Raw genomic sequence first — 26,290 nt, 5'->3', positions numbered from 1 at the left:
GTGGGGGGCGGGAGCGGGCTCCGGCAGCGCGGTGCGTGGCGGGGGGGGGGCGGCGCGGGGCTCGGGGGGGTTTTGGCGGCGCATGGCGGGGGGGCGGCGCGGGGCGCGGGTTCCGGCGGCGCTTGGCGGGGGGGCGGTCCGGCGGCGCGGCGCTGGGGGGGGGGGGGGGCTCGGCCCGGCGGGGGGCGGCGCTTTTTTTTGCTGCTTGGGGCTGCAAAAAAGTTAGAGCCGGCCCTGACAAGGGTTCTCCCCTTCACAAGTGAGTGCTGTAACCACTGGACTGTGGGATCTTTGGATATGGGCCTCCTTCAGCCTCTCCTGTTGAAGTTTTTCCACTTTGTAGTAAATATGCATTGAGCCAGAGAGAGTGAGAATGATTTTATAGTGCAGTGGTTAGGGCATCCCCTACTGACTAGCATATACAGTTTCTAGTCTAATGTTCTGGATTTTGTGGATTCCATTTTCAGGTGCCTGTCTCTCCCTATAGCAGTGGTTGTCAAACTCTTGTATTGGTGATCCCTTTCACATAGCAAGCCTCTGAGTGTGACCCCCCTTTATAAATTAAAAACACTTGTTCATATATTTAACACCATTATAAATGTTGGAGGCAAAGCGGGGTGGAGGCTGACAGCTCATGACCTCCCATGTAATAACCTCATTACCCCTCAGGGGTCTCGACCCCCAGTTTAAGAACCCCTGCCCTATAGGGAGCCTAGGTCCCTAACCCAGGGTTTGTGGATTCCACTGGGTGGCTCAGCATTACAAGATGTAAGTCCCTTTGTGGATCTGGCCCACAGTGCTTTAGAAAGGAGGGTGCCGACATATGAAAGGGAAACTGTTTTATAGGGCATTAGCGTGACATGCATTTATCATGTGCTACCAATATTTCAACAAGGCACTGCCATTGAACTGTCTCGCTGGCTTACGAGTGCAAGACTGGGGAATCTATTCATTTTGTTTTCTCATTTTAAAAAATGTGTTTTTTTTTTTTCTCATGACCGCATCCAAAAAGGGAAGCAAATCCACTTGGCAATCAATGTATGTTAGGCTGCATGAAGCCGCAAGTTGCTGAAAATGATGATACTTTGTTCTGGAAATATATACAGAGTGTATTGCTAGCTAGCCTAGCATAGAGTTCAGGTTGGGTAATGTGGAAGGGAGAGGGGTGTCTGGGAGAGTATCCTGCCTCAGCAAATTTTTGGGTTTGATGTGGTCTATTCTGAAGGCAAATAGTTTGCCCTTCAGAAAAGTCTTATGACTTCCAGGGATAAGCAATCTCTGCAATAAATCATTTAGTAGTATCCAGAGGAGGAGTGGACTCCTTCAGGGGAATGAAGAATTTCCCACTCCTCCCTTCACTTTGGTGTCAGGAGCCTTCTCCAGCGTATCACTAACTTTCTCAAGACCACACAGCAAGCCAGTGGCAGAGCCAGGAGTAATGGGGTCCTGCAAAATGTAAAACAAAATGTTGCCAAATTTGCAAATTCCCAGTCCCCTTTAAAGGTTTGGGTTAACTCAGATAAAATACCCCTTTCCTAGTCCTTCTCCTTAACTTCAAACTCTGCTGAAATCCATCTCATCTGGTCTAATATCTATTGGGCCAACTGATGTCCCCAAATCTTGCAAATGTTGGAGCTTTCTTGGGGTTAAAGGTATGAAATGATGCTTTTGGGAGAATGTGTGATGGGGAAATCCCCAGAGAGTGTAAGATCCGAATATGGCAGCCAGCCAGAATCCAATAGAAATAGCACCAGACTTGAAACTCCCCCATAATCATCTCCGTTAGGAGTCCAGTTGGGGAGTTGGGATCTGGGTCAGAAAGAGGTAGTTGGTCACTTGGGATTTGTAAAGAGGGAGTTATGAGGCAGGAGAACATTTTGGGAGTTTGTGAGATCAGGAGTTTTGAATCCAGGGGAAGAAGAATAAGTGGAAAGGAGAAAACGTAGTTGAATTGGAGTGGGAGCAGAGATAGAGAAATCTTAAAAATTAAGGTAAATTTGGATAAACATCCAGACTTATTCAGACTTAACCACTGAACTTTTTCAGTAATAAAAACGTGGGTGGTCCTTGCAGAAGAAAGGTTTTCATTTTAGTGCTTCATTCTTTCTCCCTGGTGGAGATGGAGCCATCAAAGCCATAAATCAGGTGGTAGTCTAAATCTTTCCTGACAGTATTTCTTGTATATTGCACACTTCACCAGTCATGTCTTCCAGTGAGCAATTTGATGTCTGTCAAAATATATTTTTAATATTTATCCATGTTGCATTCGTATGTAATATATGCAAGATCAAAACCATAATCAAAAGGGTCCCTGAGGCTGAATGATGTTAGGCCTATCATATATCATCTCTCTGTAGAGCTATAGGGGACAGATGTGATAGTTGAATCATGAAACATAATTGCAGAGAAGTGACGTTATGAAAAGAACAAAGGTTTCACAAAAGCTGTTGCCATAAGGCCCTAAATTAATTTTTGAGTAGTCCTATGCAAGTCATTCTGCAGCATTTAGAGGAACAAATGGTAGTGGTGAATAGACCGCTAACTCATGCTAATTGCTTTTGACACACATAATTTTCTAACACCCAATCACTAATCATATATGATGACTACCATGAGCAGAGCAGCAAAGTTACAATGCCTAGATGTTGAAAGGCTACCAACTTAACTGACAGCTTCATTATTCTTCCTCGCATGATCAAGTTTCTCTCTTCTTTTTATCTACCTCAGACAGAAGTAGAGAAATTGAATAACATGAGAACTATTGACATGGGTTAGAAGCGTTGCTTGTTTTTAACACTAAAATCCTCAAAGCAGTCTTCTAAGCATAGACCATAGATTAAGCCAGTCCTAAATCCCTTTAGAACTCTGCAAAAAAAAAAAAAAAAAAATTCAAGTTTTCCATGGCCTTATTGTGGTACCTGTGGCACAGCGGTAAGTAATATTTTGGGCTGTGTGCTGAATTGGAACTACAGTGTACACATAAAATATTTGTTCTTTCATATTGTATGACTAGAAACACAGAATGTATTAAATTTCTTTATGTTCTGAAGCATAACCTTCTTGTGTACTTGTTCAAGTCTTTATTTGGGTGATCCAATCTCTCGGATGACAGGCTGAGACTGTGGAAACTGGGGCTGAAGTTTCTGCTGTGCTCACAGACTTCCTTTTGGATCTTGGGCATATCACATAGTCTCTCTGTGCCTCAGTTCCTCATCTTTAAAACTGAGATAACAGTACTCTAATGGTATTGTTGAGAGGATAAATTCTCTGAATTTTTTGTGTATTTTTGTTATAATAGTAAGAAAGTATTTAATAGATACAGTATTTAGTTTAATGGGATTTAGAACTGGAAGCAAGGAGAAGCCAGCACTATATGACCAAACAGTTTGTGGTCCACTGTTAAGTGTTCTGTAGACGGTAAGAAGCTCACAGTCCAAGGTTTGGGAATTGCTGTCTTATAGAACATAGTAGTTACTTAAAGAGATTAATTTATTTCCTGCTAAATGCACTTTTGCTGCTCTTTAAATCATTAACATTTTGTTGAAAAATGGTAAGTAACTTTTGTGAAAAGATTCTGATTTTTTCAGTTTTTGCCACGTGGTTGGGGTTGGAGAATGAACACTGAAATACTTTCAGCTATCAGTTTTTTCTATACCTTTGTCAGCAAATCCTAAGTTATAGAACCCTGGTGTTCTGTTGCTTGATCCTGCATCCTTAAAGTCAATGCATGTCACCCTCCTCCCCCCATTGAACTTGTATAGGAGCCGGATCAAACCCTTGGAGTAGAAGTTCCTTAGTTTCATCTGCAGTGCCGGCAGACCAGGTGCCAGCTCATGCCAAGGTCCCCGTGCCTCAATTGAAAACTGCTCAAAACACAGCTGGAATCATTGTGGCTCTCCTGTCTGGTAACATTGTCAAAATAGGTTTTAGAATGATAACAATGTGTTTAGGGTTTAGATTTTATTGAATGCTTGTGAGTTGCTGAATGTGTTAATCTCACCTGTAATATATATATAATTTATTGTAAGATAATATTTGAGCGGTTGTATTGTAAGCCTCTGTGACTATGTAAATCACCAGACAAGAGAGAAATATCAACTTAGTGTAAAGTGCTAATCTGCAACAGAAAGTGTTATGTCCTGCACACAGGGCCGGCTCCAGGCACCAGCCTAGCAAGCTGGTGCTTGGGGTGGCAGATTTCAAGGGGCGGCATTCTGGCCGCTCTTTTTTTTTTTCCTTTTTCTTTTTGGTTTGCTGCTCCGGTCACCCTGAGCGCCCTGCAGCAAGCCCGGCAGGGCAGCCTGCCTCCTTCTCTCCCAGCCGACCGGAGCGGTGCAGAGCCCTCCCAGCAGGCGGCGCAGTGGGAGGGGCCGCGTGGCGAGCGCCCCGCTGAAGCCCTGGCCGCCCTCCTTCTCTCCTCCCCCCCCACTCCCTCCTCCTCCCCCTGCTAGACCGGGCGCGCACTCCGCTGCACATCTGCAGCATTGGGAGTCCCCCTGCACCCTGGCTCCAGCTGCCCCGCAGGTTTTTTTTTTTTTTTTTTGGCTTTGCTGCTGTGTTTTTTTGTTTTTTTTCCCACCTGCTTTGCTGCTCCCACCGCCCCGCGGGTTTTTGTGTGTGTGCGTGCACGCGCGCTTTGTCGCTCCGACTTGGGGCGGCAAAAATGCCAGAGCCGGCCCTGCCTGCAGAAAGGGAAAGGTCCATTAACACTAGACAGATTATTGCGGGACAACACCAAGGACAAAAGACTCAGTTGTCCTGCTTCCCCTACCCCCTCTCAAGATGAATCATGCAAGTGAATTCCTCCCATCAGCTGAGTTTGCAGTTCAGAGTACATGGCAGGTGGGAGATAAAAACTCCAAGTGGAAGAAACTGATTATCTCTATGCTGCTTAGGCTCTGGGGGCAAGGTTTCTAGGCATAAGCAAGGGGTCCCCAGCTGCTCAGCCTGGGTTAGCCCTAACAGACATATAAGGCTTGCTTATTACAGAAACTTCTATTGATTTTTTTAAATTTATGATTGTAACTCATTTGTGTGTGTGTGTATATACATTTACCTTGCTTTAACCTTGTCAATAACTAATTTCCTTTTCCTATTTAATAAATCACCAGATAATTTATTAGAGGATTGGCTACAAACATAGTCTTTTGTCTGAGATCTAAGATGCAATTGACTAGGGTATGTGACTGGTCCTAACGTGACTATTGCTGTGATTTTTGGTGTGACCATCTGTCACAAAAGGCATGCTCACCTGAGCAGCTAGACAGATTGGAGTACCCAAGTGGACTGTCTGTGACTCCATGTTAAGGCTGTTACAGTGCCTGAGGAGTTTACAATTGATAACTGGTTGGTGAAATCTGGGTATAGAACTCTCAACCAATTTGGGGTTTGTGTCCTGCTTCCTAACAGTCAGCTTTGAGGTTGGTAATCATGCCCTTGAGTCACTTCAGGCAGCTTGACACCATTCTTACTTTATATTATTGAACTCTGACAGTGGACTTGATGATAACACTTAGCAATTTAGATCTGTAAATCTCAATGTACTTTACAATGTGATGTGAAGTATTATTATCCCCACTCAGCATATGAGAGAACTGAAGCACAGAGAGGTTGTGATATAACCAAGGTAACATTGAGTCAATGTCAGAGCTGCAGAGAGCTCAGTCTCCTGATTTCCAGTCCAGTGCTACATTCATTGGATCACACTGCCTCACCTGCACCCCAGGCAAACCCATGAAATCATGGTTTATGGTAGAGCTGATGTCTCTGAAGTCTCAGAGACTAGGAAATCATACAATAGCGAAAGGATAAGGTTTGAACCAAACACTGAAAGAAACAAAGCATAATGCTGATGGTCTGAGTTGGCATGGGGAGGATCTGAATTTTGGTGCTAGTTTTGCTCCCAACTTCCTTCTATTAGGAAGGCCTGGGAATATTTCAGAGAGACAGCACTCAGTTTTTACTAAGGGGTCCTCACACTCCTCTGACAGCCAGGAGCGGCGAGTTGCCTGGGCTCCAGCAATATTCAGGGCTCGGCTCCCGGCTCCACCAATGTTTGGGGCTGGGATTCTCCAGCGGCCCCGCCTGTCGCGCCCCCCCCCCCGCACCTTCCCCGGCCCCCCACTTGCTGCCCCTGCGCACCTCCCCTGTGTCCCGGAGTGTCCCCAACTCTCCCCTGCAGCTCCCTGCTGATTCCACTCTGCTGTCTCCTGGCATCAACTGCCACCGCAGGGTCCTAATGCCCCCCCATCCACAAGTGGCAGAGCAGGCTGCCCTTACCCTGCCCTTCTGCCTTGGACCCTTCCCTTTTCTGACAGGACCCTCCACCAGCCCTAGCCCTGAGCCCCTCCCACACCCAAGCTCCTCATCCCCAGCCCCAGACAGAAACCTCATCCCCCACACCCAAACCCTCTGCCCCAGCCCTGAGCCCCCTCCTGCATCATGAACCCCTCATCCCTAGCCCCACCCCACAGCCCTCACCCCTGCAACCCTCCCTCCACACCCCCTCCCACCCACAAACTCCATCCCAGAGCCTGCACCCCCAGATTCCCTCCCCCACCCAAACTCCCTCCCAGAGTCCAACCTCTCACCCCTTCTGCACCCAAACTCCCTCCCAAACCTGCACCCCTCCTGCACCCCAAACCTCTGCCCCAGCCCAGGGCCTGCACCCCAGACCTCCTCCCCCCACCCAAACTCCCTCCCAGACAGGACCAACTCCAGACCAGCATTCCAAGCAGGTGCTTGGGGCGGCAATCTGCAAGGGGCTGCATTCCCTGTGTTTTTGCCGCCCCAAGCAGCGCGCCAAATTACCGCCGCGGACGGCGGGGGCAGTCCGTGTGCCGTTAGGGCGGCACGCATGTTTCCGCAGCGGCGGCAAGTCAGTGACAGCTTCTATGTTCATCTCCCCGCAGCGGCAATTCGGCGGCTTCTGTCTTCCTGCTGAGCAGGTGGTGGGCGGAATTTGGGGGGGCAGGTTCTGGGAATCAACAAAATTTCTACAAACTTGCACCCCTGCCCTTTCTCAGAGGCAGCTGTCTTGTCTGAGGGAGGGAGGCTCAGATTTTTTGCATAAACAATTCTTTATTTGACTCACTAGCACAGGGTCGGCAACCTACGGCACGCGAGCCGATTTTGAGTGGCATGCTGCCTGCCCGGTGAGAGGAGGAGGAGGAGGGGCGGAGGGGAAGAAGCGGGGGAAGAGGGAAGCTTGGCTGCTGCAGGACCAAGCTTCTGCCTCCTGCCCCCGCAGGGGAGAGCGGTGGGGGTGGGAAGTCCCGGCCCCCTGCCCCACTCAGCCACCCTGCCCACCGCTCTCCCCTGCTTCTTCCCCCAGCATGGTGCATTCCGGCCCCTCCTCCTCCCTGCCTGCTATGGCCCTTGTGAGGGGGAGGGGGAGCAGAGCAGAGCGGCAGCGTGCTCGCTGCTCCGTAGAGGAGGCAGAGAGAGGTAGGAACGGGCCTTGGGGAAGGGGGTGGAACAGGGCATATCCCTCCCAGCCCCCTGCCATGAGCGGCTCATGGCAGGGGGCTGGGAGCACCCCCACGAGCCGAGCACCCCAGCCTTCTGCCCTGCATCTCCACGCCTCCCCAGCCCTCTGCCCTGACCTCAAGTCACCCCCAACACCCCCCCAGCCCTCTGCCCTGACCTCAGGTCCCCACAACATCCAGCCTTCTGCCCTGCACCTCCACACAGCCCCCAGATTTATAGAGAGAGACCTTCTAAAAAACATTAACACGTATTACCGGCACGCAAAACCTTAAATTAAAGTGAATAAATGAAGATTCGGCACACCACTTTTGAAAGGTTGCCTATCCCTGGACTAGCATATAGCCCTCCTATGGCTAAAATGACAGGTTTTACATGATATTTTGATGTAAGGAGCAGATAGAGGGATAAAATGGAGAATGCTCTGAGGGTGAGAAGTGCAAAGCGATCTTATGTCTCATACCAACTTCTAAGTAAAAACGATCATTGTATAAACGATACAGGTTTCTGAAATCATTCTTGTCTCCTGAAACTGACAAATTGAGGACTTCATTGGGAATGGAAAATGAAGCCATCCTTTGCATCAGAGATATATATTTTACCAAACATGTTTCAGATTAAGTACTTCTAAATTTGTACAAGACACCACTTCCAGATATGCAAAACTGATGTGTTTCTCCATGGATCATGGCAAAAGAATGATTTCATATGAAATGAATATGGAGATTCCTTACTAAAATCTCATCTCCTCTCCCACCTGGCAGGGAGGTGGCTGTGCATTCTGCTTTGCTTGAGAGATAGTGCGAAGAAGAAATAGCAACCTTGGTGGCCAGCCTAAGGGGTGAAGCGGACATCTTGAAAAAAATTATCCATTAGTCTTCCTTAGCTAGAGGTTGAGGGATGAGAGGCAAGGGTGTCCTTTGTGAGAGAAAAGAGTGCACATTTGTGGAATAAGCAGTCTTTTATTTGACTGACTTCATAAAATGTCATGTATTTGAAAGGATGAATATTCTGCAGTGACATATCCTGGAAATGGCTGGCCATTGCAGGCTAAAGAAAGTAGAAAACTTTAGGCTGAAGTATTTTTCATCTAGAATCTTGTATCCATGAAAGGTTTAGTTTTCCTTTTTAGATTAGTAATGCATTTTGCAATGAAAACTAGAGCAAATGTAACAAGGCACAGCTTTAGAATATTATAATTATATGTACATTTTTATGGGCTTTCCAACTACCATATATTCTCCTGTGGCAAATAAACATGAAGCAATCATCTAAACATTTCACTTACGCAAAAAGGATATTTGCATGAGCTTCACAAACTGACAAATACAAAAATGCTAACTACAAATGTTTAGAAACAGTGTAAGCTAGTGTCTCATTTACAGAAGGGAGCTCACTCTGCCAACTGATTAGGATCAGCCAGATCTGGCATAAGTCTGTAGATGTTAGCTATTCCAGTAGCAGTTGGATAATGGGATGATCTTTCAAATGTCTGCATTTTTGTAGATGAGGAAAAAATAGAAGGGAAATGAGTATCACTTTTCTTTGCCTTTGATAAATGAGTTGGAATTCTCTTCCAGGATGTACTATATCCTAGAGAGGAAAGTCAGAGGCATTGGTGGATGTGAGGAAAAAGTAAAATGAACATGCACAATTTAGATGGTGTTAGCTAAATTATTAACATTCCCTGAGAGACAGGTAAGTGTATGAATAAATGCAAGGCAATTCAAAACAGTATAAGCTACAGACTTAGGGAAGTACTTGAGTTTCTAATAGAATAAGCATACTGTCTGCAAAAAGCTAGATTTTAAATGCGCTCAGGTTATGGCACAAACTAACACAAGCCAAAATATTCAAAGTTAAGTCTACTGTCATAATGATACTCCTTGGAGTAAGGGAATAAAAGAGGCATGATTTAGTGGCCTTCTTCACTGAGAGGCACAGTGAAAGCATCAGAGGGGAAAGTTTTCCCATAATTCCGTATGTACAAATATACATTTAATCCATCAAGGGGAGTTAACTTTGTTTTTCTAGTGTATGATTTAGGTGCAATGTGTCACTAAAATAGCAACAGTCCCAATTGCTTCTCACTGTTGGTTGTGATTGTTTTGGTAAAAGTTGTTGGAGCATGGAGAAAGACAGTGCATTGTCTGGGAACCAGAAGGTTGGCTTGTCTATATTTCCATGCTGTAGGTGTTTATTGAACCATTGTATTGTACGACAAAAGAGAGAAAGCAGTCTCATAGCATTTAACAAAATGTTTATGTGCATCAAAGGCCATTTTTTTTTATTGTTTGATGAGATAATCTTGGCATTCTGAGTTTCATTAAATACAATAAGCAGAGAAAATACAAGCTGAAGGTTTGGATTGATAACTGGAATTACTCACAAAGGAAGCCTCCTCTTACACCTAGCCTCAAAATACACCTAGATTTCTTATCACAAGTTGAAATGAAATGTCATATAATTAATTGCATATTTTGTTACTTTTTTGCATACTTCCAACCTTAAAAAGTAGTGTGTCCCTGGACAGTAAATGGGAGTACTCATGAAAATATTAAGATGGCTAAAATGACTATTAAAATATATAGGACTTTTTCACTTTTATCCAGAAAAATTTGCAGCATCTGCCCAGTCATTGAGAACTGGGCCATGTTTAGGAGTTGGCTGAGTAGGCTCTCTTGAGATTTAACAACCCGCACGTAGCAGCCAAGTAAAGAGCTCACCCCTATAAAAAAAAATAAAGAATGAACACTAAGAAAATGAGAGACCCAGACATAATCTCTCTTACGAGGGGAGAATTCCCTTATGGAGCTATTCAATTTCTGTTTTCATGCTCAGCCAGAGCCTTTTTTCTAATTGTAGCTGGGTGGTCACCCTGCGCCGGTCCAGAGGGGTTAAAAACAGCCTTGGGAGGGGGCTGTGGCTGGAGAAAGCAGCTTTTAGGCTGAGCTGATTGGGGAAAGTGGCTGCAGCTGGGGCCACGCCCCAAACAGACTCAGCTGGCCCTATAAAGGCCAGGGCAGCCAAAAGCTCAACAGTCTCTCTCTGCAATCAGAAAGAGAGAGAAGGGCCTGGCTGCAGGGAGCTGAGATATAGAGTACCTGGGTGGAGCAGGGCCGAGGAGCTGGGGAGCTCCGGCCTGGAAAGCCCCAGGCTAGTAGAAGGCCCAGGGGTACTGGGGGTTGCAGAGGGCAACCCAGGGATAGGCCAAAGCAGCAGCTCCAAACCCACCCTTGCCAGTGATGAGTAGGCTGATATTGCAGTCTGCCCCTGGGCGTGGGGCTAGATGAAAACTGGCAGTAGCCTGATACTGAGGCAAGTTGGGCATAGAGGGTGGGGGTTCCCCTGGGAGGGGGAGACCCAGTTAAAGGGACAGCGGGGTCCTAGGAGGGACATGGGACCAGTGATAAGGCGGATTACTGGCCTGCAGAGGGTGCTCCAGGCTGGAAATTGAGCTAATTCCCTGAAGGACCAGCAGGAGGTGCTGCAGGGGTGAGTCTGCTCTTCTACACTAATCCTCTAGGTCTAGTCTGCTCATCCATCAGGCTCATCTCTTCAGAGTAGAAAGAAGTAAATATGTGAGGTGATTAGTGTTAAGGAAAAAGTACAGGTATGACTTTTTGGGGAGCAGTATAAAGGAAACATTTTAGAACCTAGGTACATTAAATTCATCCATCCATTTGCAATTCCCTTTAATCACTTTGGTATTTGAACCTTGTATTTTTATTGTAAACCAGTAATGTCCTTTACAAATTAACCCAAAATGTTCTCCTTCAAACTAAATTAGAGTTAAAATGAGACACCTTGGAGCTTATTCTAAACCAGACATTTCTTTTAACCAGAAGTGGCTGTTTCAGCAGGTTTTCTAGTAATTTTAGTCTAATAATAACTAGTATGAAATCATGAGTCTTCTGCTGAACTGAGTTTATGGGAAACCATAACGAATGGTGATCTCTCTAAAGGAAATTTAGTAGAGTTTGTCAACAGATACATGCAACTTCCTGTTTTAAGTGAGCTAGTTCTTTATTTTGCAGGTGTGTGTCCAGTAGTTTGAACCGCAGTTACCAGTATGCATACAGTATAAGTATTCCATGCTTTCTTTTGTAATCTCTATGAAACTGGCACAGAAGCTATGATGAATTTATTTGTTATGTCAAACAGCAGGTGGCCAGTGCGGTGGCCTGAACCAACAGGCATATGGTGAGGCTGAGTCGTGTTGTTCTTACTTTCTCCTGGTAAGGATTGCCCAGATTCAGAGGAATTGTTTCTGAAGAGTGTAATATTAAAGGGACTTTGTTTGCAAATGGTACCATGGCAGTAGCTCTGCCCATCCATTTAAGTTCCTGTAGAGGGGCAGGGTGTTCACCCGATGAAGAGTAGAAAGCTGGTGATTTGAAATGACTTGTGTGTGGTCATGGAATTACTGTCAATTGCCATTGTTTCTCCCTTTGTTCTCCATTTACTGGAATTCTGTGATCTGTCACATGTGTAAGAGAAGGGTGTAGAGATGCATTAGCTTCACATATTAAAATGAACCCCCCCAACACTTAGCAGTGATGGGAAGGAAGTCAGAATGATTAATTTTAAATTTCCAATTCTTTCTTTTCCAGGGATTTGCGGTTTAACAGAATACGAGAAATCCCAGAAGACACGTTTAAGAAATTGAAGCAGCTGAACACTCTGTAAGTCTCTGCGATTTGCCACTGGCATTCTGTCTGTGGACTGCACAGTACTCAGCGTTATTATTCACATGCTGTATGTCTAGGGTTGAGCTGGTCACATTTCTTGTTGCAAATATTATTCCGTTTGTGACTTATTTGTGAATCAATTCTGCTGTCTGCAAATATATTTTTGTTGTTTGTAGGTATTTAGAAAGTAGATTGGACAAATCTTTTTCATCATATAGGGAGCATGAACTTGCCATGCTTCTTTTCTCATGGTGTTTGTGATTGGTTATTTAAATCACACTGTTATCGCTGAGGTTGTATTTGAGGTCATGCCCAATGTGCTAAATGTGGTATAGATAGGAATACAGTCCTCACCACAATGAATTTCCAATCTAAACAGGATTGCTTCTGTACCCTGAAACTTTCTAGGTAACAGGGTCATGAAAGACTAATAGGCTATAATGAATAACATGCTTCTGGTACAGATTTTCAGATGAATAATCCCATTGTTCTAAAGTCTGGGAAACTTTTGGATTCACATACATTTTCCAAAATAACTGGCATTCCATCTGAATATGCACAAATAATTTTACACCATAAACACCAGCAAGGTGAAGATAACTTTTTTATTTGTGATTCTGTGTTTGCATTATTCAGCATTCAGAGACAAATCTTGCTCCATCCTCTGTAGCTCTTTTGCAGTGGATTTGAGTCCCAGTTCAACAAGAAATTTAGATATATGCCAAACTTCAAGCATGTAATTATTCCCATTGGTTTCAATGCTTGTGACTACTCATATGCTTAAAGTTAGACACATGCTTAAGTACCTTACTGAATCAAGTACATGATGCTCTTGTATTGTGCAGAGAGAAATGGTTGTAGGTTACATATAAGGCTCTTTTGAAGACAGAGTATAAGAAATACTTGTTCTCAGTAGGAAAACTTTAAATTGTAGTTGCCAAAGTACACAGGAATCTTACTTCAGAAAATTAATTTAAATTGACTTGGATTTGAGTCCTGTCATATGGACTGAGAACTGGTGGAAATACCATAAACAAAGGGTAATGAAGTTAAATGTCAATGTACTGAGGGGAAGGGAAGTGACCCCTGAGTTCTGCAGGCTCTGGTGTTAAACCGAGTCTCTTTTAACATCTCTAATGATCTGGGAAGAGGTGGGTGTGGGTGTGTAGTGGGAGGCGGGGAGGCAATAAAGCATGTACATTAAATCATTATTCTAAATTGGGAAAGCAGGAAATAAATTGAAATTTAGCCTGGAAAGTACAAGAGAACATAGCTGGAGAAAGTAACCTGAAGCCCAGAGTTTTGGTGTGTAAGCAGAGTCAGGATGAGCTCTAACCTGATATCTGGTGGTGGATGTCCTGGGGAACTTGGACCCTCCACTGTTAGGCCCCTGCATTTCTAGTTCTATGCCAATAGCCAAGGGTCCCTCTCCATCCGTCGCTCAAGAGGATGTCACCCCTACCATGGCAACAGAGATTACCCTGTCTCGTCTATTGAGAATAAGACCAGTAAAACGGTTAATTTATGATGCACCTGGGGTGACTAGTGAGGAGCCAATACATTAGCCCACTTTAGCTTCCACAAGCCTGTGTGCTAATCTGAGGCCCTTTGGAGGGGACCAGTGAGTTGGTATAATAGGGAATGTGATTTGTCGGGACGACAAATTCTCGGCTGGGGGGAAGATGTAAGCAGAGTCAGGATGAGCTCTAACCTGATATCTGGTGGTGGATTGTGGTGAGTTGTGGAAAAGAACTTCAGGGGCTGATCTTGTTTGCATAGACACACCCACCCCGCCTAGCATGAGCCCAAAGCAGCCCAAATGGTCACTTTGGCAGCTGTGGGATCCCCAGTTTCTCTGTTTATTGGGGCAGGAAGAATTAAGTGTTGTTACCCTGATTATGTGAATCAAGGACAATGGAACTGTTTTATGACAGAGGGACTCGCCATCAACTAAGTGGCACTTGCTAGACAAGGGACATGGGTTCCAAAACCCAGTGAATTAAGAGGCTGGGGACTGGTATGTGTACCTGATGGTCTCCCCACTTATATCAGAGCTAATTTTGATTCTATTAGGAGTCTAGTTACAGGCTGCTGAGCTGAATTCACTTTGGACCAATGGTGCACCAGCACTGAGAGACTCCTACTACAAGCTGAAATCACTAAAGAGCTAAAATTACTAAGAGCTTTGGGGGGAGGGAGGGCTGAAGATATATCGCAGAGCAGCTGGCAGAGTAGAGCATGTTTGTGGGATGGCTGGAGCGGCTCGTGGGATGGCTGGTAGAGTGGAGTGGCTGGTGGAGCAGAGCAGTTCGCGGAACAGCTGGAGAAGTTCACGGGATGGCTGGAGTGGAGTGGCTGGTGGAGCGGCTCATGGTGAAGGCTGCAGCAGAGCCCCACAGAGGCAGTCAGCCTCGGACCATGTAAGGTGCCCCTTAACACCCCTGCGCCCCTCCCCCACATTTCCACCCTGGCTGGGAGGTAAAACTCTGCAGATAAACTTTTGAACTCTGGGGCTGCACTGACCAGGGACAGAGACTTTTGGAGTGTTGGACTTAAGACCCTGTGGGGAAAAGGACACTGCCAAACTTACTTGGGGGTGGGTCTTTTGCTCACGGTTTGTGTTATGAATCTTGTTTGTGGTGTTTCCCCAACATAATGCCGCATTGTTTCCCTCCTTTATTAAAAGGATTTTGCTACACTCAGACTCCATGCTTGCGAGAGGGGAAGTATTGCCTTTTAGAGGTGCCCTAGGGGTGGTATGTAATTGTCCCAGGTCACTGGGTGGGGACTCGAGCCGGTTTTGCATTGTTATTGAAATGGAACCCCTAGATACTGAACCCGGCCCTTGTTGCTGCCAACTCAGATGAGCAGAAGGGTTACAGGTGGAATGGGATTACTTGCAAATCAGTAATGCAGGAAAGCAGCTAAGGTTGATAGTGGACACAAGTTGAGATGTAAAGGTGGAATAAGATATGGAAGAAGAGGGGAAATCAGTAATGTATGGGATTAGATATATAGAGAAATAACATACCACCAAGTGGATGATAGTAGCTGTATACACGGCAATGGGGACACTCCTCCTAGAATGTTGGGCTCTTGTAACAGGGTGGTCTTCCCATTTAAGGGTCAGGGACCTGGGGCCAGCCAGTCAGCCCTGTTCATTAACCAGACACAGCTGAGATGTAGATAGGTGTTCCCTCCAAAGGGCCAGGCTGTCAGCAAGGAGAGGGGAATGGGAAGAAGAAAAGTCCCTAGAAGAGGCTACCAGAATCTCCCTGGAGAGGGAAGCTTCTGGGAAAAAGGGCCTCCTGGAAGGCATTTAAAACTGCAGGGAAGGACACTGCAAGGCCTGGGAGTTAGGAGCACAGAGCATTCAGAAGGGGCCCAGTGGGGGGGGGGGGGGGGTTGAATTTAGATTTTCGTGTGTGTTTAGTAAAAGACCTGGCATGGAAATTCAAGACTGACACAGAGGGTGGTGGTGGCAGAAGATCCTCTGTTTGATTTCTAGTCCATTAGATGTCGGGTTTGGACTCGCAGTACTTTATTTTAGGACTTGCAAAACTTGATGTTCATTTTAATAAATGAGCCCTACAAGGGTGTTATGGAAATGAGGAGTTTGAGAAGTCCCTGCTCAAGATCCAGAGGAGGCAGGGGAGAGAAGGAGGCAGAGAGCTGCAATGCTAGGTCTGGCCACAAGTGGGAGTTCCAGTGTAACACAACCTCTGTCTGAAAGATGTAGGGTGACCGGATGTCCCAATTTTATAGGGACAGTCCTGATTTGTGGGTCTCTTTCTTGTATAGGCTCCTGTTACCCTCCCACCTCCTGTCCTGATTTTTCACACTTGCTGTCTGGTCACCCTAGAAAGGTGACAAATTAGGAATTCTGCTCCAAAAGCGATGAAATATCTGGAAGAATTGACTCCTGAAGAAAGGTTCAAACTGTTGCATGCATATAACTTGGCCAAATGATTACAGTGGGCCCAAACTTGCAGTCACTGCTCATACTTAGCTCCCACTGAGCATTTCATACACTACGTGTTCTTTGCCTTTACCTTTATATATTCTCTTTATGTGACTATTTGGTATCTGCAGACTATCTTTTCCTTCACTGCCTTACTGCAGGCATGTTTTTTCTATTTGTAGTCTCAAAAAATCTGTAAGAAAATATTTAAAAAACCTAAACCATCCTGTTGGTTTTCATGTAAATTAAGAGCAGGGTTCATTTGGAGCATTAGTCCCAAAGAGGGATTAGTGAAACCCTAAAATATCTCATTTTGAGGTTGTTTTTTAGGGTATAACACCAAGATTCCCACATGGAGACCATCTAGATGGGCACAAAGCTCTAGACTGGAAAACTGTATTTAAAGATTGGGGCCTAAATTAAGACAAGTTACAGGTGAAGGGGGGAAAAGGAAACAGAAGGCTCAGATCTTTCATTGGGATCCACTAATGTGGGGTCAGGGCACAAGATGAACTTAGAAAGAAAATTGATCTGACTGCCTAATTCCCACATTGTTTTGTTGACCACTGTATTTCACATGTCCCAGGTTTGCTCAAAATTGGTTAGATTCAAACAAAGGTTCCTGAAATTATGTGAATGTGGCTCAAGTTTCAAACTTTTTTGTTTTGTTTAAATGTACGCAGCTCAACTGACTTTCATTCTGCTGCCTTAAATTTTGCCTGCAGTTTCAACTGGATAAGGTATTCTTTACTTCCTGTCCTAAACTGTTGGGTAGAGTGTTGTGGAATTTTAGACAGTTGGTGCATTCTATTCTGGAATTGACTGCATTTCAGTGGTGGTGGAGTATATATTCCATTACATCACATTTGTAAAGAGTTTTGGGTTCCGTTGCAATGAGATGAGCTATCTGAATGCAAGCTAGTATTATGTTTTCAAAATCCATGTGATTGATCATTTCAATCTTCCAGAAAAATGCCAGCAGATATAGTCAGTATGTAATTTCTGGAGGTTGACAGTGGGAAGGATATAGAAAATAAACTCAGTGGGTTGGATAAAAATAGTTTGTAACGAGGGTGCCTTCTTCCAGAGAGGATATTGATAGACTCCCGAGAATGTCAAATACTACGTTGGAGTTGACCTTTCAAAGATACTGTATTTTATTATTTTGTGCATACCACTGCCACTGTATCATTCTTCAGCAAATGAAACCTTGCAACTAATTCTGTAGATATGTTTGTGTGAAATATACCCCAGTAAAAGCAGCAATTAATGTTTTAAAACTTTAAAAACTCTCAGTTCTGAACAATAAGAGTTTCTCAGTCATTCAGTAATGTAAAAATTTGTATCCAGTGTTTACTGAGTTATAGAAGTGTGTTACATATAGAAAATCCCTTCCTTCAGATTTGACTCTCACATTTAAGCATGTCTGTTTTATTTCCTGTCTCTGGCTCCTTGTGTTCACAGCATTAGTAGACATATCAAAGAAGTGTTCAAACTAAAAACAAACTCAGAGACTTTATGGGCAGAAGAAGCCATCATGATCAACTAGTCTGACCTCCTGCACATTGAAGGTCACAGAACTTCAACCACCTATTCCTGCAACAGGTCCATGACCTCTGAATTAATGAAGTCCTCAAATACTGATTTAAGGACTTCAAGTTACAGAGAATCCACTGTTTACTCTAGTTCAAACCAGCAAGTGATCAGTGCCCCATGCCGCAGAGGAAGGCAAAACACCTTCAGACTCTCTGCCAATCTAACTTGGGGCAAAATTCCTTCCTGACTCCAAATATGGACAGTCAGTTAGATGCTGAGCAGGTGGGCAAGACCCACCAGCCAGACATCTGGGAAAGAATTTTCTGTAGTAACTCAGTGTCTTCTCATCTTGTGTCCCATCTCTGGCCATTGGAAATATTTGCTAATAGCAGTTGTAGATGGGCCATATGTAAAGATAAGATTATGCCACAGAGGTCCCGGAAGTCACAGATTCCATGATTTTCAGAGACCTCCATGACATTTTTCCCTTCATCCCTTGGGGTGGCGGGGCTGAAAATGTCAGCTCGTGGGGGGGCCCTGGATCTCCGAGCTGCCGCATGTGGTAGTGGGACCCTGGAGCCCCTAGGCACTGCAGGACATGGGGGCTCCCCAGATCTCCAAGCTGCCACGGGTGGCAGGGACCCCGGAGCTCAGTTGCCACCGCGCCAGGTGCTGGGCCTACTCCCCACGATGCAGTGGGGCTTGGTCTCTCTTCTCTCCCCTTCCCCCAGGGCTCGAGCTTCAGTAATCCTCCCATCAGCTTCCTTTCTCCCCTGTCCCCATTATTTTTAGTAAAAGACAAAGATTATGGCTGCCATGAATTTTTGTTTACTGACTGCAATCTGTTTGTCATGATTATTTTTAGTAAAAGTCACAATCTTCACTTTAGCCATATGTCATTGTAGGCAACCTCATCATACCATCCCCTTTATACATTTATCCAGCTCAGTCTGGAAACAAATTCTTTTTTGCTCCAACTAGTTAGGTTTGTTGCCCCCACAACAACAAACCAATAACACTGTTAAACAAAATCAGTGGAAAAGGCCAAGGAATCTGGATAATCTCTGGGTTGTCAAAGTTCCAGTCTGCTTTAACACCAGCAGGAAAAAAACTCTACATTTGGTTTTTGGTAACTCTGTAATGCGATCATGGTTACAATGAATGCAACTTGAAGTACCTGGCAGTTTCAATAGATGTACTTATGTATCAGCTACCTGTGTCTTTCTGTCAATGTCTCCTTGTTTCTTTCTGAATAAAGAAATCAGTGTTGCACTCTCTCTAAGTGTAAGTAAAACATCACATATAAGCTGTAAGGTATCCGTATACTAGTAGATAATTAGCTAGATGTGAATTGAGTGTCCATAATTGTATGAGTGCTTTATAATCCTGGGCACCTTGCATTCTAAAATTTTCTGTTGGATATTGAAGGCCTGAACCGTGTCGATCAAAGTCAGTTGGAGACTATTCATTGCCCGTGCAAATTGGATCAGGCACTAAATGAATCTAAGTTTTATTCTGCCTTTTTAACTACATAATATTCAGAATGTAACTATTGCTGTATCAACAGGTAGAGCCGACAATAAAGAATATTTTTACAAATAAAAATGCTGAGTTTTTCACTATTATTCATGAACTCATATTAATTATTCTTAAGAATTTGAACAATTGAGACCTCTTTATAAAACTGTTCCTATTCTGACATGTTATCTTTTGCATTCAAATTTGTTTCTGTGAGATTTTGTACAGAATTCATTTTGTTACTACCTATATAGTATTCAGCATCCATTATTCTCTAGCTAAGTCTGTCATCAAATTAGGTAACAAAAATAGCTTGTGACTTTGACCAATTGCCTATAGCAAATAGTTCAAGTGAGTAGTTCACTAACAAATCATAGGCGGAAAATTGTTTCCTTAAAGTGGTGGACATAGCAAAAACATTTACAGGAATCGGGATCAGTTTGAAAATCACTGGAGAACAAAACAAACAAAAAAAAGTCAAATAGTATTCAAAGAAATCATTCAGAGCCTGACTTTTAGAACTGCAGAGCATCTGAAACTCCTGAGACTTCAGCTAGAGTTGTGGGTGCTCAGTACTTCTGAAAACCAGGCCCTTTATATTTAGAAGAAAATTAGCAGAAGTTGTGCACATGATTCTCCCCTCCCTTTCTTAGTATGTGTCCTCCATGGTTTTGGAAAGACTTAAGCCTTGTTATATATTTATTTTTTAACTCTATACTTAAAACAAACTCAGGCTGTACATTTTTCAAATGTCTTGCTCCTTAACCCCTGGATTGCTTATTAGATATGCTCATTGCAGAAGAATTTAGTATTTTGCTGCACGCCATGTCATTTCAACAAAAGTAATTGGACCCCTATGACAGAACGAAGGAACCCTGCAAAGGATATGGCAAGACAAGGCTTAAAATTCTGGCTCAGACAACCAAAGGCACCACAGGTGCTGGCAATTAGGCTGTCAGCATTCCCCTTAGGAAACCCTATCGGCTGTCAAGGGTAACTGCCAGTAAGCAGCTGTGTTACCAGAGGGTGAACATAAAAAATCCAGCAGGAAGAGAACTGTTTGTCACTGCTGAAAGCTTGAAGAATCTAGATGGGTGTTTTTAATGGTCTTGCTTGCAGTCTGATCTTGGAAAGATACTTGCTTTGAGAGGTTCTGAGAGCCCTCAACTCCTTTTGAAGGCAATGGACCCAGCTGACAGAAGGATACAGTGAGGAAGTTCATGCCTCTTTTTCAGCCTGAGCTCTGGTTGATAGAAACCTTTATTTTAGGATGGTTGGATTTCTCAGTTTGCAGTTTCCTCCTAGTACAAACAGCCAGCCCACTAACTGCCTTGTCATAATCCCCTTCAAAAATATAGCATATCATTTGTTCAGCAGACTGAATGTATTCATTTCTGATTAACAGACTCAGATGCTTCACCCATTACTCATGAGACTGGCCTCTGGACAACCAACAACTGGAAACATCACAGATTTCCCTCCCCTCCCCCCCTTTCTCTTTCAAAACAGCCACTGTGAACAATTGGAAGTTCACCCTCTGTTACTGAGAGAAACATGTTGCCCAAAGGCAAATGAACATATTCTCAAAGCACTTTTTGCTTTCAAAGGCACAAGAATCTGTGGTGCTGTGTGTAGTTCATATTATACAGGCTGCTGATTTTGTTTTTCTGCAGTTGCTATTCATTGAATTGTGACTCCTTTGATCAAAGCTGATCTGAGTGTTCCCATTGCTCAGGGAACAATAAAAAGGACAGCTCAAATCTACTTGTTGAATCTACCACAGCTGTGCTATTGCTAACTATAGACCTCATCCAGAAGAATTCAGTGTCCCATTCCTGAGTCATCTTGACCCCAGTAGAAGATGTCTCGCCTTATTTGTGTTAGCAGTATCTGGAAACTTAAGTGGATTTTGTCTTGTCTTCTACCTTGCTTGCTAAGAAACCCTGAAATGTAAAGTCAAAGTTTTCTTAAAATCTCATACTGTCTTCAATAGGTGCAGATTTTATTGAAGGCCAAGATGAAGCAGTTTTAAACCTACCTAGAGTACTACCAGACAATCTGTGGGATGGAAGAGTAACTCTGACCAACAGAGATGATAACCTAGAACTCAAGCAAAAGTTCTTATTTTAACAGTGCATATTAAAATGAGCCAAGGAAGTTTTAAATATATGCTACAAATTTAAGTATTTGGGTTTGGAGCAAGTTATAAAGCACTATTGCCGACTTCAAGAGATGAAAAATCATGGGTCGGATTCCCAAAAATCATGACATTTAAAAAATGTGTGTGTATATATGTTTATTTATTTAGTCAGTCAGTCTCTTGATTTTTGAACCCCCCCCTGCCCATCCCTAGGCATGTGACAATTAGTGTAGCCCGCTCTCCCACATACTGGATAACATGATTTTGGCCCCTGCTGCAGGAGCTCTCACCCCCACATCTGCCAATCTCTGCCCAACAATTAATCCTGTCCCCCAGTTCCCCATCATTTCTCTCCCCATCAAACCCCCTCAATTTAGTCCCCCTCCAGTTCAGTCCCCCAGCCTCCATCATCACCACCCTATCAGTGCAGCTCCACTACCCCGTCGACCCCCACTGCCCTCAGCTCACCCTCCCAGCATTCACCCCATCTGCTCGGAAGTCACCATCAATACAGCCTCCCACTCCATCAGCCCTCACCCTCCTCATCTCAGCCCCCAGCCTTACCTCTGCTCCTTAGGGTTCTTCACCCTCCCCAGGCCTGGAAGGCGAGTTGCAGCAGGGTTCCCCTCCCACTTCCCAGGTTGGCAGGAGAGCAGCCAGACAGGACTGACAGTTGGAGCCCTGGCCGCACCTGGGGCAGCTGAGAGGATTTCTAAGTAAAATTAAGCCCCACTTTGAGAACTCTCAAATGACAGGATTTCCCCCCCCCCCCAGCTGATTCAATTACTTGTTTGAGTTTTGCACCCCCTCCTTCTTTATATCTCAGATTAAGTTTCTCTTAAGCACCGGAATGGGTTACCTAGGGAGGTGGTGGAATCTCCTTTCTTAGAGGTTTTTAAGGTCAGGCTTGACAAAGCCCTGGCTGGGATGATTTAGTTGGGAATTGGTCCTGCTTTGAGCGGGGGGGTTAGACTAGATGACCTCCTGAGGTCCCTTCCAACCCTGATATTCTATGATTCCCTGCTGGGGTGTAGCCATGCTGCCTCTCCCGCCCCCTTATTAGCTTGATAGCTTTGTTTATCTGATGTGTAAATGACTTCTCATTCCAAAATCTTCCAAAGTGCTTTTGCCATTAACTGCCTGGTGGAGAAACCACATTGCTTTGTTTACTATTTACCAGGTAATTCCTGGTTGACTGGACACAAATTTGTGCCCCGACTGATAACAAAAATCCTGACATTTGAGAGTTCTATGGTGAGATCATGAGTGAGGCTTAACTTAACTCAGAAATCGCAAATCTCACAATCAGTTCCTGAGAGTTGGTGTGTCTGTAAAGGCAGAGCTAGTGGTATTTTGTTCACACGTGAAACATCCGTAATGCTTCAAAGTGCAAGCCTAGTTTGTAAAGTGAGTACATAAAAATGGTACCTTCTGTACACCCTTAGGGACATATCTGCTTACTTATGTGACTACATATTTAAAAAATGGTTTTCACTCCTGTTATCCCTTCAGAGCCAACACAGCTAAGAAGCATTAGCTGGATTTGATTTAGTTGCATAAATCCTCAACAGAGTTGCTTAGTAATTCTAATTACAGAAGTAATTAGTTACACCTGTGGAAACCTAGATACCTAGCTGCACAGGTGTTACTGAGGGTATAATTTAAAACTGCTGAGAGCAGAATTTTAGCTTCAGAATCTTTCTTACTGGTGATGATGCACAAAAAAGAACCCACCTTGATTATCAGGTGCCAAATTGAATGTGCAGGATTGGTAATTAGAACCTCAAGCATGTAACTGTTTGCAAAATGGAGCACCTTTGATATAGGTGTCATGGAGCTGCAATAAACACCCACAGAGACTTTTTTAAAGTCACTTCCAAAATAGGAACATGCTTTTTAAAAAAAAAAAAAAAAAAATTCCCCTCTCAGTTAACAGTTGGCTCCTGTGGGGCCACAGTTGTCCTTTTCAGTAGCAGACTTTCTTGTAAGTGGAAATGCCTTCTGATAATGAAAGGAAAGTGCTTGCAATTATAGTCCAATGTTAACTTCTTAAAGTCTGAATGCAGAAAAGCCACTGGAGCTCCCTGAGCTGTCACTAAGGCCCTGCCTACAGTGGCAAGTTTGTGCACAGTAAAGCAGCTTTCTGTAACTGCTGAGGTGTGCACACTGCCAAGCCACTTATTGCAGCACTGTTTAAAAAAAAAAAAAAAACCTCCGAGAGATGTACAGCTTTCTGTGCCGGGGGTACAGTGCCGCAGTGCCAGTGTAGACACCCTGGTCAATTACAGTGCTGCGATTGGCCTCCGGGAGGTGTCCCACAATGCCTGTTCTCGCCTCTCAGGTCATAGGTTTGAACTCTACTGCTCTGCCTTCAGGTGACAACCGTCATCCCCATCCTGTACATTCCTTTGGAATTTTGAAAGTCCCCTTCCTGTTTGCCATGCACCAGGCGATTCCTCCACTTGGAGCAATGCTGAGCTGCTGGACCTCATCAGCATTTGGGGAGTGGAGGCTGTCCAGTCCCAGCTGTGCTCCAGCTGTAGGAATTATGATACCTACGGACAGATTTCATGATGCATGACAGAAAGGGGCCATGATCGGGACACATTGTTGGGGGTAGAAGGGTTGTAAAAAGCAGGCTTGTCTCCCCCTACATGCCTAGTCTGAGTGGTGGAACAGGCTGTTGATTAACTCCCTCACTTCACGGGAATCTGCCTCAGATCTCCAGGAACCTCTCATGGAGATACTGGGGAATCTGCTGCCGCAGGTTCTTTGGCAGAACTGCTTTGTTTCTTGCTCCATTAACAGTAACTTTCCTGCACCACTGTGGAGGGGACGGGGACCATTGCTGCACACAGGCGAGCCACATAGGGGTCAGGGCGGAAGCTGCAGTTTTGGAGAAGACCATCCCTTGATTCCCTACTCCCCCTCAGCAGTGAGATATCTTCCATAATGATCACATTCTGTGGAAAGTGTGGGGAGAGGAATGATTATCAGGCCCCCCTTACAGTGCTGACTCTCTCCAAGAGCCACATGCCCAGCGTACAGCAGGGTCCGGGAAGAGTGATTTACCCTGCCACTGCGGCTGCTCACCATTTTGGGGTTCTTGTGGCTCATGTGTGCTTTCCTGGGGTCAGCCGATTAGTGACAAGTGTGTGCGTACTGGCTGTGTTTTAAATCACTGAATCAATGTTCTGTGTTGCAAACAATACTGCTTCTGTAAAATGTTGTATTTAAACTTTACAGAGATGACCTTGGGAGCCCAGCCTCCCTCTTTGTTATCAGCAGCTGAACAGCTGCTCGGAATTAGAAAGCGGCAAAGAACAACTAAGGAGGACTTCCTGCGTGATGTTATGATGCACTCTGTGGTTGAGAAACAGGAATTGAAGGAGAGGTGCGACAGCGAGAAGAGGGACTGAAAGGAGAACGCGCACACCAGAATGAAGCCATGGTGCGGTTCTTAAACGTTATGGAGCGCCAAGCAGACACGTTCCAGGCGATACTAGCTCTGCAAACTGAGCAGCTCTGCGCCTGCCCTCCCCTGCAGCCGCTGTCACAAAACTCTTTCCCATGTGCCCCCCAGACACTGCCAACACATTCTTATCAACCTCCTGGCTCCCAGTCTATACCCACGGCATTCCACTCCTCCCCCCTCACAGTCCAGCACTGCGGACTTCCAGTACCCACTGCACTCAACACCCATCCCTCTGCAGTTTGGTCCTGCTGAAGTACAGTACCCGCTGCATTGTACTCCAAAGGAGAAGGTTGGATATAATCCCGGGACATACACAAATCTTTAGCTGTCCTGAGACCCCACCTTCTCCTGGGACATTCCCTTCCCCATCCCCCTCACTGCTAATGGTTTGTTTGTTTGTTTCACTCTCTCCACCACTTGTTTTTTAATAAAACAATTGTGTTGGTTTGAAAGCAATCTTTACTCTATTAATTGAAAGCAAACAGAGCTCTGCAAAGCAACAGACAATTATGTTAAACCTTCATATTTCATTGTCTGCGCCAATCACAATCACCTCCTAGCATTACAAGCACTGCACTCCCGAGTATAGCAACAAATATTAGTGGCTTTCAGCTTCAAATTGCTGCCTCACGGCTTCCCTGATCCTTATGGCCCCGCACTGCGCCCCTCTAATAGCCCTGGTCTCTGTCTGTTCAAACTCAGCCTCTAGGCACTGATCCTCTGTGGTCCAGTCCTGAGTGAAGCTTTCACCCTTCCCTTCACAAATATTGTGGAGCATATAGCACACGGCTATAACCATAGGAATGTTGTCATCAGCCATGTCCAGCTTCCCATAGAGGCAGCACCAGCAGGCCTTTAAATGGCCAAAAGCACACTCCACAATCATTCTGCACTTGTTCAGCCTGTTGTTGAACTGCTCCTTGGTGCCGTCAAGTTGCCCCGTGTATGGCTTCATAAGCCAGGGCATTAAGCAGTAGGTGGGGTCTCCCAGGATCACACTGGGCATTTTGACTCTTCCCGGACCGGAAGATCACCATAGGGGAAAAGTCCCTGCTTGCAGCTTCCTGAACAGTCCATGCACCTTTCCGGACCAGCCTGCGTTAATGTCTGTGAAACACCCACGGTGATCCACGAGCGCCTGGAGAACCATTGAGAAAAACCCCTTGCAATTAATGTACTTCTGTCTGGTTCCAGAATTGGAATATGCGTGCCATCTATTGGCCCTCCACAGTTAGGGAAGCCCATTTGTGCAAAGCCATCCACAATGTCACGCACGTTGCCCAGAGTCTGTCTTTCGGAACAGGATGGCCCTGCACACTTCCGTCAACATTAATTCAACAGTCGACTTTCCCACTCCGAACTGGTTAGCGACCGATTGGTAGCAGTCTGGAGTAGCCAGCTTCCACAGTGCAATCTCTATGCGCTTCTCCAATGGCAGGGCAGCTCTCATTCTTGTGTCCTTGCGCCACAGGGCTGGGGTAAGC

The 26,290-nt window shown here is 44.9% G+C and overlaps 1 protein-coding gene across 1 annotated transcript in view; it reads left to right on the top strand.

Moving 5' to 3' along the window:
- PXDNL (peroxidasin like) overlaps positions 1-26,290 on the top strand; it is a 295,352-nt gene that overhangs the window by 101,356 nt on the left and 167,706 nt on the right. Inside the window, exon 2 of the mRNA XM_034762906.1 lies at positions 12,099-12,170. Within this exon, the coding sequence (XP_034618797.1) occupies positions 12,099-12,170 (72 nt within the window). The remainder of the gene's footprint in view (positions 1-12,098; positions 12,171-26,290) is intronic.

This window comes from Trachemys scripta, chromosome 2 (assembly GCF_013100865.1).
Source record: "Trachemys scripta elegans isolate TJP31775 chromosome 2, CAS_Tse_1.0, whole genome shotgun sequence".
NCBI classification, from domain to species: Eukaryota; Metazoa; Chordata; order Testudines; family Emydidae; genus Trachemys; species Trachemys scripta.
Note: the sequence above shows the minus strand (reverse complement) of the source record. Positions and strands in the feature narration are given on the sequence as shown.